The 19,894-nt window shown below is 45.2% G+C and overlaps 1 protein-coding gene across 2 annotated transcripts in view; it reads right to left on the reverse strand.

The window, feature by feature from the left end:
- The window catches only part of LOC306938395 (prolyl endopeptidase-like), a 116,278-nt gene that overhangs the window by 16,244 nt on the left and 80,140 nt on the right, over positions 1-19,894 (reverse strand). The window contains exon 2 of one of the 2 annotated variants that reach the window (XM_079522561.1): positions 4,669-6,885. The exons of the other annotated variant lie outside the window; for it this stretch is intronic. Within the exon in view, the coding sequence (XP_079378687.1) occupies positions 4,768-6,885 (2,118 nt within the window). The 3' untranslated portion in view covers positions 4,669-4,767. Of the gene's footprint in view, positions 1-4,668; positions 6,886-19,894 lie in introns of those variants that run through there. 2 annotated transcript variants of the gene reach the window in all.

A 19,894-nucleotide genomic window follows, 5' to 3' on the forward strand; every position in this document is an offset into this window, starting at 1 on the left:
CAAACTGGTAGACTTTGCCTTGAAAGGCAAAGCGTACGTACTTTCTGTGCTCTGGATGTATAGGCACATGAAAGTAGGCATCTTTGAGGTCTATTGTGGTGAACCACTCCCCCTGTGTGATAGCCTGTAAGACGTCGACTGTGTGAAACATCCGAAACGGAAGGACCTTGAGGTACCTTTAACCCTCTTAGGTCTAGTATAGGCCTGAGAGACCCTTCTTTCCTTGGGATCAGAAAGTAGGTGGAGTAGAACCCTTCGTTCTGTGAACGTGGGTGAACCGTTGTTATTGCTCGTTTGTCCAAGAGCTTGGCCACCTCTTGAGACAAACACTGGGCCTTCACGGGGTCTGTGACTGAAGTCACCCTGACCCGTGAAGGTGGTGGGGGTCGGCGGCGGAACTGCAGCCTGTAACCTTGGGACATTGTTGTAACGACCCATGCATCCCTGGCATGGTCTGCCCAGTAATTCAGGTGCTGCTGTGAAAATCTGCCCCAGACCCTCAGGCTGTGCCTGGGGGGTTATATGGGGGCTTGGGGGGGGGGGGGGGGGTGCCGGCTATGTCCTCGCCCACGCTGGGGCTGGCGAAGCCGCTGCCCACCTCTGGGCTGATATTGCCCTCCGCCTGCTGCCGCCTGGTCACGTTGCCAGGTCTGCGGCTGAGGATTAGCCAGGGCAGCACGCAGCGTTGAACGCAATGTGCAGGGCCCGATCCCCAGCTCAGTGCTTCCCGAGCTTTTGCGGGAAGTCTCTGAGCCATCCTCAGCCTGCACACTATCCACCTGGGGATCACCCTGAAACCCCCGTTCGGGGGAGGGGCCCCCCTGGGGATATCATCCTCGTCATGGGACATAGAGTCTGAAGCTCTAGTTGCCATGGCGTCATCATCATCATAACCGTAATCTAATTCTAGATCATCATCGCCCTCCGGCTCCTGGACCGCCTGTGGCGGAGGAGCCGGTGGCTGCTGGGCCGCCTGTGGCGGGGGAGGAGGTGGCCGTACTATTGCCTTAAGGCGCTCTATTTCAGCCCTCAAATCGTCCATTTCATGGCGATATGGAGCAGTCGTGACAGCCGCCGTTGAACTCTTCCGGGCCAGGTGACCGCGCTCGGCGCGAGACCCGCGTTTTGAGCTTCACCCTCCCACCAGAAGGGACCCCAGCGGGGACCCCAGAAGGTGGGAGGTTTCCTTTGAACAGGAGGTTCTCCACCTCACGCAGCCTAGCCTCTCTCACAGAGAGTGGTAGAGTGCCACAGTTCATACATGGGTCAATCAGGGCTTCCCTGAGATGACCGCCCAAGCATGTCGGACACAAGTCATGTCCATCGTTGACTTGGAGCTGAGCGCTACAGGACGTACGCGCCATAGCTCAGTAGTCTCAAGCCAGTTGTATAGCCAGGCAATACCAGCGAGAACTGTACGATCACAGAACGCGTCAGTAACCTCCAGCAAACAGAGTAGCTAACCGGTCAGGCTAAGATGGCCTGCTGTTAGCTTAATGTCAATTTGACACTTAACTGGGCAATCCCCGCGAGAGCTGTGCAGCCACATAATGCGTGGGAACCTCCAGTAACGTTCTTTTTTTCTTTATTTTTTTTAAGTTATTTTGATTGATTAATTAATTAATTAGATTAATCAAACAAGAATGTCAGATATTTAACTAGGCAATCCCAGCGAGGACTGTGCAGGCACAGACCATGTGGGAACCTCCAGTAATCTGAATTTGTTTTTAAACAAATTAAGTTATTTAGATTAACTAATTAATTAGATTAATCATCAAACAAAAATGTCAATCAGATATTTAACTAGGCAATCCCAGCGAGGACTGTGCAGGCACAGACCATGTGGGAACCTCCAGTAATCTGAATTTGTTTTAAACAAATTAAGTTATTTAGATTAACTAATTAATTAGATTAATCATCAAACAAAAATGTCAATCAGATATTTAACTAGGCAATCCCAGCGAGGACTGTGCAGGCACAGACCATGTGGGAACCTCCAGTAATCTGAATTTGTTTTAAACAAATTAAATTATTTAGATTAACTAATTAATTAGATTAATCATCAAACAAAAATGTCAATCAGATATTTAACTAGGCAATCCCAGCGAGGACTGTGCAGGCACAGACCATGTGGGAACCTCCAGTAATCTGAATTTGTTTTAAACAAATTAAATTATTTAGATTAACTAATTAATTAGATTAATCATCAAACAAAAATGTCAATCAGATATTTAACTAGGCAATCCCAGCGAGGACTGTGCAGGCACAGACCATGTGGGAACCTCCAGTAATCTGAAATTTTTAAACAAATTAAGTTATTTAGATGAATTCATTGATTAGATTAATCATCAAACAAAAATGTCAATCAGATATTTAACTAGGCAATCCCAGCGAGGACTGTGCAGGCACAGACCATGTGGGAACCTCCAGTAATCTGAATTTTTAAAACAAATTAAGTTATTTAGATGAATTAATTGATTAGATTAATCATCAAACAAAAATGTCAATCAGATATTTAACTAGGCAATCCCAGCGAGGACTGTGCAGGCACAGACCATGTGGGAACCTCCAGTAATCTGAATTTTTAAAACAAATTAAGTTATTTAGATTAATTAATTGATTAGATTAATCATCAAACAAAAATGTCAATCAGATATTTAACTAGGCAATCCCAGCGAGGACTGTGCAGGCACAGACCATGTGGGAACCTCCAGTAATCTGAATCTATTTATATATTCTTAATCAAATGAAGAATTAAATAATATTAGTTTAATTATCAAACAAACAATTATAACTAGGTAAATTAGGCGAGTGCTGTGGGAACCGGCAGCACGCGGCCAACACCCAGTGTGTGGAGGAAGCCCTTTAACAACAATACATGAGAGTGTTTGTAGCTAGGGATCCTCAAGACAAACAAAGAGAAATGGTGATAATTTGACAACCACAGCCTTGAGAGGACAACAATTTGCGCTCTCGGCAATAGCCACAGGCAGGATGTCAACACCACGACACATATAGTGTCTTAACAACTCTTTGGACCTGCAATACAGAACTGATGTACAGATTCTAGGAGCTACACTTACCTACGATACTCACGTCAGGTAGCGAGAAGAAAAAAGAGGCCGGGTGTGGGCTGTCACGTGCTTATATAGCCTACCGGGACGCACGGTCAGCCTACACGTCACATGACTTTGTTTATATTAAGACTCGACCTACGCGGAGCGCGAGAGGTATATTCACTATTGTTTACTGCCTACTGGCAGTCAGTAAGGAATGAAACATAACCACCACAAAGTCACTCAGTCAATAAAGGCAATATTTATATTCCACACACAGAAAGTCAGTTTAAGGTTTTGTGTTGAAAATTAAATGCAGTCCAAACCTTTTGGATTAATAAAGTGACAATTTGTACAATATCTCCATTACCATTATCCAAATTAATTCCTTATTATAATATTTTTACATTTTGGAAAAAATCTTTTGCAATGTGAAATGCCACCAAATTCTTAATCCTTTTCCTTGTCTTTATGGGCCAACTTGTGAAAGCTGCATGCTTTTATTGTGAAGGCAGGTTTCTGAATGCTCTCAGAGCCTGCATATCTCCGCGTGCTGAAAATAGCTGATCTACAAGCTCAAAACGCGTCGCGTCCGCGACGCGTTGTGAGCTTGTAGATCAGCTATTTTCAGCACGGAACACGAAGAATAAATCAGGCATCAGTGCTCTCCACTCACTGGGAGGGAGATTAATGTATTTTGTTGGCCGATCATCATGTATGGACCTATGGACACATAGGCTACCTCCTCGATGCAAACATAACAAGCTTTGGAAGCTATTTTTCGTGGCACATTTCGTGGCACATGTTTAATCAAACAACACGTTTACTAAGTTTCACTCAGTGTTTGGGTCGGGAGTCGGCTGTCTGTGTAGATCATGACTGATCATCATGCAGTTAGATATGCGCGCTGCGCGCTCCAGTGAAATTGTACAGCTGAGAAAGATTAGTTAATTTGTGTCGGATAAGCTGCGTTCAGACTTGAATATATATTCGCCTCGGTTCGTCCAGTTTGTACCGCGGCAGGTCGCGCCGCCGTTTGCGCAATTCTCGTCTTTGAATTGACTTTGTATGTAATCGCGCCGCTCTGACCATCCAAGTCTGAAGGGCTTATTTGTGCGTTTTCGTGAATGATCGTTCTTTGAACACTGGGCGTCAGGCGAACGTCCAATGTTTTCAATCAATGGAACGGGCAAGCACTGCAGGATGTTTTTTTTCCTCCACTCATCCTTCCAGCAAGTCGCACCTGTGCGACCTCATTACATTTTAAGTATCACCCTTAATAAATTAAGTCGCATATGCGACCTAATAGGTCGCACGCTGGAGCCCTGATTATATATATATATATACATATATATATATACAGGTATCAGTCAAAAGGGAGACATCGAGGAGGATGGATGGATGGGGAAGGATCAACATAATGGAATGTCATATATCTGACATATATCCATATATGGAGATCTAAGGGGTCGAAGTTTGAGGTCAGATGTTAGAGTTGCTGGCCAATATTGATTACATCAGGGCCTATATGGGCTTAATTGCTACAGCAGATCACATTTACTATGACATCAGGGATCTCGATCCCTGATGATGGCACCATATAGCATTCCCATGTATAGGGATAATGAGTGACTGACGGGAAATGTACGATTTCATAGTAAATGCGACCTGCATTCGCAACTACTTCATGTCATATTAATGGACGGCGGGGCTATTTGACCCAGGAGATGTTTAGGCAGCGGGCGATGAAGGCATAGGTGTCGGCCACCTCCTGGATGACCTTGCTGGTGGGCTTGCCGGCACCGTGGCCTGATTTGGTGTCCACGTGGATGAACAGCGGGTTGGTCTGCTTAGTGCTGCGGCCCACAATGTGCTGCAGCGTGGCGATGTACTTGAGAGAGTGCAGGGGCACCACGCGGTCATCATGGTCCCCCGTCAGAAGCAGCACGGCGGGGTACTGGACGTCGTCGCCCTCTGGCACGCTGATGTTATGGAGCGGAGAGTATTTGATAAGCCAGTTGAATTGGTCTTTGATTTCTGAGCAGCCAAAGTCTGTCGTCCAAGCGTGTCCTATTGTAAAATTGTGGAATTTCAGCATGTCCATGACCCCCACCTGAGCTACAGCACAGCCAAACAGCTCTGGACGCTGGTTGACACATGCCGCTACAAGGAGGCCGCCGTTGGAGCCGCCGTTGATGGTGAGTTTAGAGGGAGCGGTGTAGCCCTGCGTGATGAGATACTCAGCCGCACACTGGAAGTCAGTGAAACAGTTCTGCTTGTCGGCCAACATGCCAGCTTTGTGCCAGGTCTCCCCATACTCCCCTCCTCCTCGGATGTTGGCGACAGCTAACACTCCCCCCATATGTCGCACAAAGATGAGACGGGATACGATGTAGCTGGGTGTGATAGAGATGTTGAAGCCCCCGTAGCCGTACAGGAACGCTGGGTGGGAGCCGTCTAGCGTGATGCCCTTCTTGTGGACGATGAACATGGGGATCTCTGTTCCATCTTTACTGGGGTAGAAGACCTGGGTGGTCTGGTAGTCAGAGGGATTGAAGCCTTTGACAGTGACCTCCCTGAAGATACTGGGCTGCATGGGATCCTTGGTCAGGTCACAATGGTAGATGATTGTTGGGGAGAGGAAGGAAGTGAAACGGTAGAAGATCTCAGAGTCCCTCTTGCGGCCGGTGAAGCCCACCACAGAGCCCACGTCCAGAGGGAAGGTCTTCAACTCCTCACCGGTGCCCAACCTGTACATCTTTAGGATGTTCTTCACGTCGTGGAGGAAACACACAAACAGGTAGCTGGAATACGTACAGGTGGCGAACTTGATGACGTCCTTGTCATGTTGGGGGATGAGCTCGTTCCAGTTGCACTGAGCCGGTGAGGCAAAGTCTATGTTGATGAGCCGGTAACGCGGTGCGTCTAAGTTGGTCTTGAAGGAGAACAGCGTGCCCTTGTTGGTCACATACTCGTACTCTGCGTCAAAGTTATCGATTAGTTTCACCCACGGCAAAAGCCCTGTGATACCCTGTGGGGTGGTATGGAGGTCACAGTACCACAGTCTGTTGACAGGGTCACAGCCCTTGCAGATGGATAGCAGCACATAGCGCCCATCATCAGATACCTCAGCTCCACTCATCCACTTGGGGTTTCCTGGGAACTCTGCACACAGGCAGTCCTGAGACTGGGGAGTGCCCAGGACATGGAAACAGAGCTTCTGGTGCAGGTTTGTTGACGTCTCAGTGCCGTCACTCTTTCCCTCCTGAGTGGGGTAGGAGTTGTAGAAGAGGCCCTTGCCGTCGTGGGTCCAGGACATGCAGCTGAACTTCACCCGCTCCAGGCGGTCCTCCAGGGGCACGGCCCCCTCCACCCGCAGGAAGCGGATCTCCACCCAGTCTGAACCGCTGGCACTCGTACCGTACGCCAGGTACTCCCCATCCTCAGAGAAGGCGTAACCTTGCAGGGCGACAGTCCCATCCTCAGAAAAGGTATTTGGGTCCAGGAAGACTGTGGGCTGTGCGTCCAGGCACTCCTGCACATACATCACACTCTGGTTCTGGAGCCCTGTGTTGTAGAAGTGGAAGTACCTGCTCCCCCACTTGAAGGGACAGCTGTACTTGGGGTAATCATAAAGCTCCGTCATGCACTCCTTGAACAGGTCCCGTACCTCGCAGTGCTCCAGGTAGGGCAACGTCAGCTGGTTCTGAGAATTCACAAAAGCCTGTGTCTTCTCGCTGTCAGGATCTTCCAGCCAGCTGTAGGGATCAGGGATCTTCTTGCCGTGATAATCGTCCACAACTGCCTCATCACGGTAAGCCTGGGGATACTGAAAAGACATGTCGGAGGTCAGGCGTTGTGCTTTTTCGCAGTAGAAAGGGCTGTTTCAGGGATGTAAATAGTGGTTTTTAAATGCCTCTGTGGATCCTACAAAACATCAACTTAAGCAGCTTGCAGAACAACATATGCTGAATGCTGTATGTTTACTTTCACTGTGAATCTAGGTTCTTGTAAAATGTGCTGCCACTGTGGTGGCACCTCATGTTGATGATGTCATATTGTTGACATCAGTGTGGAAATCCTTATTTGGTCAAAAGATGGAGTGACAGCCGTCCAGCCAATTGTCTTCACATTTGGCTGCAAGACATTTGGCGCTGATGGGCCCAGTGGTTTGCAAGATTAGCTGCTCTCTTAATCGAGAGCGACTTACATTAAGCAAGAACAAAACATGGCGATACATCCTATACATAAAGTATACATAAAACTAGTTATCATGAATCATACGTAAGCTACGAACATAACAGTGGAATTTATCTATATAATGAAACTATGCAGATATACAGTGCTATGTCTATACATAAAATGCTATATCTAAGTTACATAAGTTGAGCATTTGCATTCGCCTGTAAGGTTGTTGGGCTAGGGCAAGTGCTACAGGCCAAGATGGAGTCTGAAGAGGTGGGTTTTCAGACTACGGTGGAAGATTGGGAGTGAGTCTGCAGTTCTGATTGTAATGGGTAATGCATTCCACCGTTTTGGAGCCAGAAGGGAGAAGAGATTCGGACGTGTGGAGCGCAGTCCCGGTGTTTTAGTAAAGGTACTTCCCGCTTCCCTGCATTGGCTGATCTGAGTGCACGGGAGGGTTTGTAGGGTACGATCAGACGTGCAAGGTATGGGGGTGCCATGCCTTTGGTTGCTTTAAATGCCAGCATCAGTATTTTGTATTCTGTGCAAGCAGCGACCGGGAGCCAATGGAGGGAGCGGAGAAGCGATGAGACGTGAGAATTTTGGCTGGTTGAAGACCAAGCGAGCTGCAGCATTTTGGATCAATTGGAGAGGCTTGAGTGTGCATGCTGGTAGGCCAGTAAGGAGGGAGTTACAATAGTCAAGTTTTGAAATGACTGGATAAGGAGCTGGGCTGACTCCTGGGTGAGGAAGGGTCTAATTTGTCGAATGTTATAGAGTGTAAACCTACAGGATCGAGCGACAGCTGTAATGTGTGCTTTGAACGAGAGCTGACTGTCCAGGACAACACCAAGGTTTTTTGCCGTTGGGGCTGAGGTTACCAAGGTGTTGTCTAAAATAGTTAGCTCCCGCATGGGGCAGGACTTAGTTGTGAGGAAGAGATGCTCAACATGTACTTATAATTCATGGAAGTAGGGATATTTTCCACAGGTGGTTATATTTTACTTTTTACAGTACTATATATTTCCAAACCAATGAAGAAACGGTCACTGCCCCGTCTGCAGTCTCACCCAACCATGTTTCCAGTCTGGCAACAGTTCAGAGATTAAAAACCCTTCTAGACATCCATTTCTCCACACTCTGAGTTTGAGAGAGGGAGGTGTGTGTGTGTGTGTGTGTGTGTGTGTGTGTGTGTGTGTGTGTGTGGTATAGGGCGAGGAGGGGGACTAATCCTTTATAAATCTTATCGAGGGTATATGTGAGAAATCCAACCGTACGTGGAAGAGATTGGTGTGGAGGTTTTTTTTTTTCTTCTTCTTCTCAATTTCCCCACTCCAGATAACAGGGACGCACGCACGCACACACACACACACACACACACACACACACACACACACACACACACACACACACACACACACACACACACACACACACACACACACACACACACACACACACACACACACACACACACACACACACACACACACACACACACACACACACACACACACACACACACACACACACACACACAGCTTTTGTCCATTGTTTTCTCAGAGACTTTGAAGTGTGATAACATTAAACAAAATCCCTATCAACCCACAGCATTGGACTAAGCCTTTTGTGAGCATGCAGTGCACACTCCTACGCAGATGAACACACACACACACACACACACACACACACACACACACACACACACACGCACGCTATTTAGCATAACGCGTCATCCAGTCCACTTCTCCATGCTGTGCAGAGCGAGGTTGGCATGACTGGGCTTGCCCTGCTTTCCCAGCTCTCGCCTTGTCTTTTCCTCATTACCCAATGAAGAGAATCCAATCTACTGACTCCTTTTGAAGTATAGAAATAGTAATCTGAGCATTGATACAAAGAGACAAAAGAGGAGCAGCCAGAGCATGCGCATGTATGTGGGGGTAGAACATGATGGGTCAGTGGGAGAAGAGAAGAGGGCTACATAGACAGAGAAATGTGGAGGATTGAGAAGCACAGAAGTAGTGCAAGGCTCCGCGGCATGTAAAGCGTCTTTGGGCACTTAGAGAAGCGCTACATAAGTGTGAGATGTTGTTAGTATTATTATAATAAGAATAATGATAATAAGAGAAAGTAGATTAGGTGTGTTCAGATTTGATTTCCCTGGCAGATATAATGACTGTTAGATTTCTATTCATCTTGTGGTTCTCTGTGGGAGCCGAGCAGGCAGATCGCGTGTTAGGCTCTGGCCAGTGGGCAATGAGGAGCGCTATTAAAGCATCATTACCATATCCCTTCAGTTGCGCTGCAGGAATTACCTTAGTAATGAAACAAACCTGAAACTGCCTGCCCGCGGCAAGCCTGACATATATTACGAGGAACAGAATGACACACACACACACACACACACACACACACACACACACACACACACACACACACACACACACACACACACACACACACACACACACACACACACACACACACACACACACACACACACACACACAATGTAGATACTATTGGCTGATGCTCAACAACACACCTGATGAGACCACTTTACTCACGCACGCACACCCACCCACCCACACACACCTTCTGACAGTTACTTGTCTATTTGACAAAGCCATAATCCCGTCGGCGACGCGTAGGTCTACTAATTCATTGTTGCCTCATTAACACATGCTTCTTGACACAACAGCACTCAAACCACTCCCTATAGTTGTTTAGCCATCAGTAATCATTACCACATTTATTTCTGCAAAATTTACTCATAATTTGCCACCTGTCGCTCCCTGGTCTTTGACAACCGAGTAATGGTAAACGATTCAAGTAGTTGTCACTTAATTGGAATGTAAATTAAAATAAATATACTGTGCGTATATTTTCTCAGCGATGTACTTGTGTTTGGAAATGGGATCTATACGTTTCAGCATAATTGGGACATGAAATGTGGAATCAAAGTATTGTGCAACGCTCCAAGGGCAGTGCTCATTCTAGCTTTATGATGGACCTGAAGACACAGTGTGGGCAGCAAGGGCTTTGGCCAAAAAACCTTATAGCATCATAAACAGTTATACCCCATCTCTCACAGACATAAAACCTTGGAGACTAACCAAGCACACAGTCTCTACTCATGCCCACCCTCACAGGAAGAATATGGCAGTCCCATAATACAATCAACGTGACATGTTTTACGATGCAGCATTGATTTCTATTAAATTGGAATGAGTATGTACAGGGTTGCAAAACAGCCATGGTAACATATTCACCTGCATTTGTCAAGGTGTTGATTTTATCTTGAAACCTCAATGTACATTGTGTCCGGGGTTGATGCCATCCGTGTGTAATTAATCCTTGTTACACAGTCTTTAATGTCTTTTCCACTAGTATATAAAACAAATTGGGTTTTAGTCAAAGTCTGTTTTTTTAATTTAATCACTTCACCGTCACTTATTTTCAACAAATGCATAAAGTGGCCAAGCACTTGAATGGTAGATGAAATGGACTCCATGAGTATCAGCAGAGAATACAACTAGGAGTTGACACAGGACTAAACTGGGAGAATAATTTGCCCTTGCTTTGGTAGAATGCTAGTCTCCATTTGTATGCGTGAACTTATTTGTACTATCACTACCACCACCACCACCACCAAACAAATAAAGAAATACAAACAGCACAGCAAATCATCCATAACAGGCTATACACAAGACGATGACTGGCGGTCTTATAGGGAGCTCCTCATGCCACTGGGTCAACTGCAAAGTGGAGCTGGTTTTCTAATTATGGCATGATGTCAGCTGGTGATGAGCAGGAGTGACAAATGGTCACATGTGGGCGTGCGGAGTAGCACGAAAGGCAGCCTCAGCTTGGTTTGCTCTTTAACCCATTCAGGCCTGACGTCAAAAATTTAAAAAAAAAAGTTTTCTAAATCATGACAATTTTCGGAAAGATTTGAGGCACATTTTAACGATTTTTCAAAAATAGCAGACCTACAAGTTCATAGCGCGCCACTCGGTGGCGCGCTATGAGCTTGTAGATCTGCTATTTTTCAATAGCTAAATTATAACATAATGTTTAAAACACCAAAAGGGGTTCCCGCCCCAAAATGGGTTAATGGTTAATGTGGTTAAACGCTAACGTGACATGGATGCGTTCCAGGTCTCAATGGATTAACGAGATATATGTCCAAGATTAGATTGCAGCATGCTTGCAGTGAGGGTCGTTGGCATTATTATACAATAATTAATACACATACATTAAAATGTGCTGTATATACGAGTGATTTGTGAAGCTGTGCATGGGGAGAAAACATGTGCACGGAGAGAAGCTGTACCTAATGAAGAATGTGGAGTCTGACCTGGATTTGGGTCGTTTTATATAAGCACAACCCCCCCCCATCATCCCCGCTCTCTCTCTCTATCTCCCTCTCTCTCTCTCGCACAGTAGCACACACACACACACATCCATTTATCCAGAGTGGAAAAAGGGATTGGAGCTGGGGAAGGAGTGGAAGAAGGAAGAGTAGAGGGGAGGAGGCAGACGGAGACAGAGATCACCCGGCCGTTGATGTGAAACCAGCCATCCAGTCTGAGAAGAGCAGAGTATGCTGAATCCCAAAGGGGGTGAGTAGATGGGGAAGGGGTGTGTGTGTGTGTGTGTGTGTGTGTGTGTGTGTGTGTGTGTGTGTGTGTGTGTGTGTGTGTGGGTGTGTGTGTGTCCGAAAGTCCCCATGAGGATTGTCTAACCACAATTTAGGACACTTTCAGGTTGTGGTTAGTTAGTGTTCGAGAGGATTTCACATCACTAAGATCGACCACATTAGATTGGGGTACACCAGAGGTTAGACTGAAGGGACCCATTGGATTCCATATTTGGACATGGTTGGCTCAATTGAGACTGCGTATTTGCTCGTCATATACACCATACTTAGGCGTGGATGTTGTGGAACTCCATATAAGGATATGGCTTATACGTCATGGCATCATCGGGATGACCCGGGAGATTCAGGGGTAGTCTCACCATGAAGCCACTTGAATGTAGCCTCAGAAACCCAGAGATTCAGGGGTAGTCTCACCATGAAGCCACTTGGATGTAGCCTCAGAAACCCAGAGATTCAGGGGTAGTCTCACCATGAAGCCACTTGGATGTAGCCTCAGAAACCCAGGCGTTTTATTTTCAGGGAGAAAAAACTAGTCTGGGGCCGAGTCCACTTCAATTCGGCATACAGTAGCGCAAACGTCGCTCTCTCTATGCTGATTACAGATCGTCTGCACCTTTGTTAAATTGACTCACACACGCACACACGTACACACACACACACTCCTCTCTCTCTCTCTATCGCTCTAATTAATTAGTCTCATGTCCTGCAGCTGCATCTAGTTTCTCCCGGTGGATGCTGCCGGGAGCTGCCTATGCCATAGAAAGGATAGGTGAGTTCCAGTCTAACTTGGATGCATCTTAGCCCATCTTAGTTCCCAGCAACCCTACAGCGGACCTTTCTAGGAGCCGAGCCAGAAGCGGTCTTGAGAGCTGAGTGAGTGAGTGAGTGAGTGAGTGAGTGAGTGATCTGAATTGCAGACAGTTTATATAACTGACAGTTTATATAACTGATCTTTCTTGTTAATATGTAACAAAATGTAATGAGGAATATGTAATGAACGTAATGAGGCCTTAATAAGCTACAAGCTTCTGCCTGTATACCTTTTTTCAAGTACGTTAAAAGAAAAGGAAATAATGATTCTGATTCTCAGTGATGTCTTACTGACAAATATTCGTTCCTAAGTCTGTGCACTGTTGATTGCGGTAACATTGCAAGTCAAAGCATGAGCAGAGTTTGTCTTTGCGTGTCTATCTACAGTATGCAAGAATATGTGAGAGTTAGTGTATATGTCCACGTTATGTTCTCACTACCAAATCAGCATTATTTCAAGGCTTGATCAGGTACCTTTCACATCCGATGCCGACACTAAGGATGCCTTTTGTGTACGATGGTGTCGTATCATAACCGATTCACACCTATCTGGATGCAACTCAGAGGTCACTGGGTTAGTAGAAGCGTGCTTCTCACCGCTTGGCTTGGCATGGGGCACTCGCTGATTCCTAGCTTGGGCACGCCTCACAGGGCTCAAGCCCAGTTCGTGTTTGCCTTCCATTTGTTACTTTACTCTATTTTTCAATGACAGTATTGCCTTATTCTCAATCAGGTCCACATTCCATCACCAGTGAACTTCAGTCTGATAATCAGGCCATCACATGACAGCATAGGCTATACCTTCCATTTCAACACACCCCAGTGCATTATTAAAACTCATTGACTGCCGACACCACCATCTGGTGGCTGAAATGTGTACCCAGCACCATCCATTCATTATAAATGGTGGACAGCTTTGGTTTGAAAGCCGTTTCACTCGGAAGTCAGGAGTCAGGAAGTGAATTGTCACTATGTAACAGTTGCCAGGATTGTTATTTAATTCATCCAAAACATACATTTTGTAACCAGGGATCATATCGTTTAGAGAAATGAGGCCCATGAAGAGCCATGAATATAGGTGAAAACATGAATCCTCACGTTGCGACCCTGTAGAGTAGCCAGCTATTTTTGAGGGGCGCCTAACCCCTCCTATGTCCACCTATGTCAGTGTGTGTGTAAACACAAACTTTGTCCTAACACAAACATTAAATGCCATTGATAATGAATGGCTAGTTTTGAGTGTTTGTGTAAACACAAACATTAAAGGCTGGACATAGGATGTGATTGGCCGGAATGAGATGATGTATGATGATAAGAGCGCCCCTCACTTCACACAGGTGTGACTTTTGACTAAAAAGGCCTTAAAAGGTGTGTGCACACTGCGTTTTTCGCTGCGGGCCTTGCAGACTGATGCGTTTTTCGTGAAAACTGCGGGAAAAAAAACGTCGGACCCGAAATTCCCCTCCGAAATCGCAGCAGTCTAAACAGCCAACGTGTATGTGTATGTGTGTATGTGTGTGTGTGCGCGCGCACATGTGCGTGGCGTTATCTCTGCCATATACCCTGCAGGAGTGGATCAGGTGTGTTGGGATGCTCAGACTGTGATGTGCCACCGTTTGCTTCCTCTCCTCTCTCCCTCGGTATGTGTGTGTGCCTCCCAGCCATGCAGATACTACCCCCAACCCCCACCCACACCCCCACATCCGCCCTGTGAGGACTGGGGAAAGACGAAAGGTTGTCTGTAAAGTAAGCAATGATCCAACACACTTGTCACCTCGACGCAATGCTCCTAGTCCCTCTGGTTCTCACATCTAACTCTGCCTTTTCAAGTTCATTCATTCATTCACCGTGCAGCAGGTTAGCCCATTGATGCCTGGTGCAACCTATACGTTGTTCTACCCTTGATGCCGGCGCTCTCTCTGTGTCTCATCAGCTATTGTTATAGTTTAGCTATTGAAAAATAGCAGATCTACAAGCTCATAGCGCGCCACCGAGTGGCGCGCTATGAACTTGTAGGTCTGCTATTTTTGAAAAAACATAACTATTTAAAAAAATAATGAATCAAAATTTGAAGGTTTTCAGAAACCTTAGGTCAGGCCCTAGAAGGCGTTCCCAGATTCAGCCTCAGGTATCAATGGGTTAGGTTACGGTTCCTTATCTCGACACACTCCGAGAAGCTCCTCTGCTCTCTCTGGAATATTATATTTTTTTTTAAAAAGGAAGACGTTTCCTTCGGAGTAGAAAATACAATTTCCTCTCTGTTGCACGAAATACAAAAATAAAGCACAACGAACCGTAGTTGGTCATGTGCCACCAGCTCTCCGTCAATTCACAACAGGCTGGTGTGTGCACAGTTAAATCTGCAGTGTTCATTTAAGCAATATTACACGAGAGGGGGTGGTTTAACGTCATTAATGCACGCCTGCAATGCTGCAGGAAATCACCCACAGAGCGAGTTCCAAAAGCAACGCAGAAGTGCATTATTGTTATTAGTAGGCCATTTGTTGTTTCATGTTCCTTAAGATGTTGTTATATTGTATTTTTTCTTATTTGAAGTATTGCTAAACGTTTATGTTAATTTTGTATTTTATGATGTAATTTTTTATATGGAAAGCACTTTGGGTCAACTTCTGTTGTTTTTAAAATGTGCTATATAAATAAAGGTGACTTGACTTGACATTAATGACGTTAAACCACCCCCTCAAGTGTAATATTGCAATTATACAACAGTTACCCTTAAAACTAAGAAAATCGCTGAAAAAACATTTTTTGAATGACCACAAATGTCCCAAGAAACAAGCTAGCCTAGCCACTGAGTTTGCTGCGCTCTGGGAGAACAGAACAGCTCAATTCTTTGTTTTGATTAGGTGTGCGGTGATGCTCGTTTGAAGCACAGCTAGAAGGCTGTTTCAACCAATCAGATCGCTTCCTCAAAACGACCTGTTGTATAATTCACGTTGAAGAGTGTGCAATGTGATTCCATTAGTTGTACAGTCAGTGCAATTAACATTTTACAGCAGTGGGGTCCAGGGAGAGCTCGTCACGGGTCCAAAATAACAACCCCGGACCCGGTGAAATTGGTTCCAAGATCCAGGTGGACCCGACATTATTGCGAACGCAGTGAGCACTAGAAGCTGGCCTAAACTGTCTGTCTGTGTGTGTGTCACGCTGTAACACCACCGGCCCGCCACCAGAGGGCGCAGCTGTATCACACACAAAACACACACACACACACACACACACACACACACACACACACTAAAAAAAGAACTTTAAAAAAAACGTAACTTAAAAAAACGTAACTTAAAAAAAATCTTAAAAAGTACGTAATTTATTCTAATTGTTGTTATTGCAATTTACGAGCTGCGTTCGCTTCCCGTGTTCACGTGTCTTACTTGTTAAAAGACAGATCCAACCGGATGTGTGAGGTTCATTCCAAGATCCGATTTGTTCCGAGATCAGTACAGACCCAACCAAATGTATTTTATGAACCCGACATGACTTTCTTTTCTGTTTAATGGGTTTTTAAAAAAAATTTCCTTGTTCATATCCCGACATGCCTTTCTAACAGGCTAGATGTCAGTCATATGTCATCTAGCAGCTACTGTATAAGTAGCAGCCTATACAATAAAGAGACAATTGAGGAATCCATGATTGCACATTTTGATTCCATGGAGGTATTTTGATGCATCTGTGATGAGTGTGCGCTCTCAGTCTCCGCTCTCACCAAACAGACTTTTCCCCCCTGTATATTGGATTGCAGCAATCTGATGATTCTGATCCCAGGTCAGGTGTAATCATCGTAGCACTTCATGCTTCTCTCTACCGATCAGCGCGGAGCATGCGGGTCTTCTCGGATCCACTCGGGTATTCATACAGAACGATGAACAGTCCCGAGGTCCGAGACAATAGAAGCGCGGAACTGACCGAGTGATTATGGTAAAACTCAGAACCGGACCAGTACGGGTCTCGGGTCCTGTCGGATATTTTCTGAATTGGGCGACCCGTGAAGAGCTCTGGGTCAAGGGACCCTCAGGGATCCTTGAGGGGGGTTCCAAATGGACCCTTATAAAGCTCTCTAACTCTGAGTGTATACAGACCCTTCCGGGTCCATTTGGTTCCATTTCTACACTCCCGAGTCATCAGAGGGGTTCTTCATGGCATATACAAAGTTTGAGAACCACTGTTTTCCAGTGTGAGGTCTGTGTAGGAGTTTGGGTTGAGCAGGGTTGCCAGAGAGACACGCAACAGGTCACGTCAGTGGAATTCCACCCTTTCAGATGCCAGAACACACGCTGCATTATTGTTGACTTGTTATGGCCTTGTTGTTATGGAAACTGGATCGGGGGTTGCAGAGGGCTCTGCGTTCCCCTTTTCCCTCTCGTAAAACTGATGAAAATGTTTGCAGGTTCATCTGTTCACTTTTACCCCTCCTGGCTCCCCCACACATCAGTGGGGATGGACGGGAAACGCTGCTTGAGGCAGGCGAGGCCTGGTTGAACTACTGAGACTTGCTGGCCTCTCTGGGAAAGTGGGAACAGTGCCATCTAGTGAGACAAAGAATAATAATGCTTTCTGCACGACTGTGGTGCTTTCTTGATTGTCCTGCAACAGTATATTGGACAGTGCACCAGTACAGAAAATAGGTACAATTAAATTACATGAATTAATTAAGTGAGTGAGTGCGTCTTTTTTCATGGAGAAACTGGGTGACAAAGTATCTGAACTGTAGGGTTCAGATACTTTGGGGTCCGAAATATGTTAGCAAATTATACATTTTTGGGGTATTTATTTGCATATGTTTTATAATAAATGGTTAGTGTGTGTTGTTGTTTTTTTTATTGTAAAGGCAGCCCTTATAGATCTACAAGCTCACAACACATTGCGATGCAGATATGTATTTATTGTGAAAATAGCCTAAGAATAGGACTTGTGAATTCATGTATTTAATGTATTTTCGTCAGGTCCCGGGGAGACACGAAATGTCGCTTTTGGGTCTTGAGCTGAGAAGTTTACCTCGTTAATACACACGACCAGCGCCCACCAGGGTACTTCATACCCACCCCCAGATCATTTCATCATGACCCCTTGACCCTGTGATTGATTGGTTTAGGTTCAACTGAACCACCATGGGATAGGATGACTCATAGCGCAGGCAGGCAGCCAAATCAACACATGTATGGTAGGTGTGTATCTGAATGACCTCTTTTGCACAATATTCGTCGTACAAAGGCTAACGGAAATTGTTGATCTACAAGCTCAAAACACATTACAATGCAACACGGTGTAAGCTTGACTATTTTATTTAATATGTTTATCCAACGATTTTGCAACGCATGTTTTCACCCAGTGTCAATTATCTATGTAATCCTGGGCGCTACACTGACTCTGCCAACCGTAATCTTGACATTTTAAACACCAGCCAGGTTGAAAGTTGTTTAAACGTTTATTTTTTACATAATAGGGACGCCATGTTGAAACCCATTCAGTACGGGAACCCCTTTTGGTGTTTTTTGTGGCTTTCGCCTTTATTTTATATTTTTTATGGAGGGACAGACAGTAGGTTGACAGGAAATGGGGAGAGAGATGGGGGAGTGACATGCAGTGAAGGCCGTCCGGATCGGTAGTCGAACCCGCGGCACACTGCCAGACTGGATCACCAGCCAAGGTGCCTGGACCGCTGAGCCACGGCCCAGGCCCCCTTTTGGTGTTTCAAGCATTATGTTATGCTTTAGCTGTTGAAAAATAGCAAATCTACAAGCTTGTAGCGCTACGAGCTTGTATATTTGCTATTTTTGAGTGGTGTAAACCACTCCTACAACTGGCTTTGTTAGTCTGTCTGTCTGTGCTCAAAAAATGAGCATGGTTGCTAAGGTGATTTCAATACGTCAGACATTACGTCAGACCACAGCTGATCAGGCTATATAATACCTTACACCACTCAGTTCACACGGGTGTGATTTTTTTTTAAATCGTGAAAATGTGGCGCAAATCTATATATTCTTTCAGAGCGAACGTATTTAGCTCAAATCTTTGCTTCTGGGGGGTCCCTGAAACAACATATTTTCAGATGGGGGTTGGCGGGTTTTTTCAAACATGAAAATGTTTGAAAACCACTGACATACTGTAGATACATAGGGTTTATCAGAAAACTGTAGACATTAAAACTAAATGGGTTAAAAAACAAAAAACAACGAATGCCATAAGGTTAGAAAATGTTAGACAAAATCACTGGCAATGGTTCAACAGTCTTCTCTCGTATCGAGTGTGTGGTGAATGGGGAGGGATGAGGAGAGAGTGATGAGGGTAAGCTAAGGGGTCAAGGATGGATATTTGTGGCCTGCCAACCCGGGCGTGGATAATGGCTAGTGAGGAGTCAAGAACCATTTAACTTGTTCTCCCATCTGCCTAATTTAAGACCGCCATTTAGATTCAGTCTTTTGGGGCTGCTTAAGATAATTATCCCTTAATTGAAATGGACTGCGTCAAATTGGAAACTCATTACAATCTTTCAGAAATGATATCACCCTCTCTCTACACAAATCCAGGAGGACCATTGAATTACCTCCTAAAGAATGCTGATGTACTTTTCTTGAGTGATGAAAAGACGATCAACAAAATGTCTTATCAATACTGACCCAGCACAAGAATGTGGTCATCTTTAAACTCCTACATTTCAACAGAGCCAGGAAAGAAAATGAACAAAGATTTAGAATCTGCAAGTGACTATCTATCTATCTATCTATCTATCTATCTATCTATCTAGGCGGCCAAAGATAAATAATAATACCGGTAATACATTTTATTTATAATGCAAATATGTGCTATTTTTGAGTGGTGTAAACCACTCCTACAACTGGCTTTTGTTGAGTGGTGTAAACCACTCCTACAACTGGCTTTTTTTGAGTGGTGTAAACCACTCCTACAACTGGCTTTTGTGTGCATAAAAAAATGAGCATGGTTGCTATGTTCAAAATAATTTCTGACGTAATTAAATCACACCCGGGTGAACTGGATGACCGTAGCAACCGTGGTCATTTTCTCTGCGCAGAAAAAGCCAGTTGTGAAATCACATCCGGGTGTGATTTCATTACGTCAGATCAGAGCTGATCAGGCTACATAATACCTTACCTTATTTCATTACGTCAGACATTACGTCAGACCACAGCTGATCATGCTA

Source organism: Electrona antarctica, assembly GCF_951216825.1.
Source record: "Electrona antarctica genome assembly, chromosome: 15".
Lineage (NCBI taxonomy): Eukaryota > Metazoa > Chordata > Actinopteri > Myctophiformes > Myctophidae > Electrona > Electrona antarctica.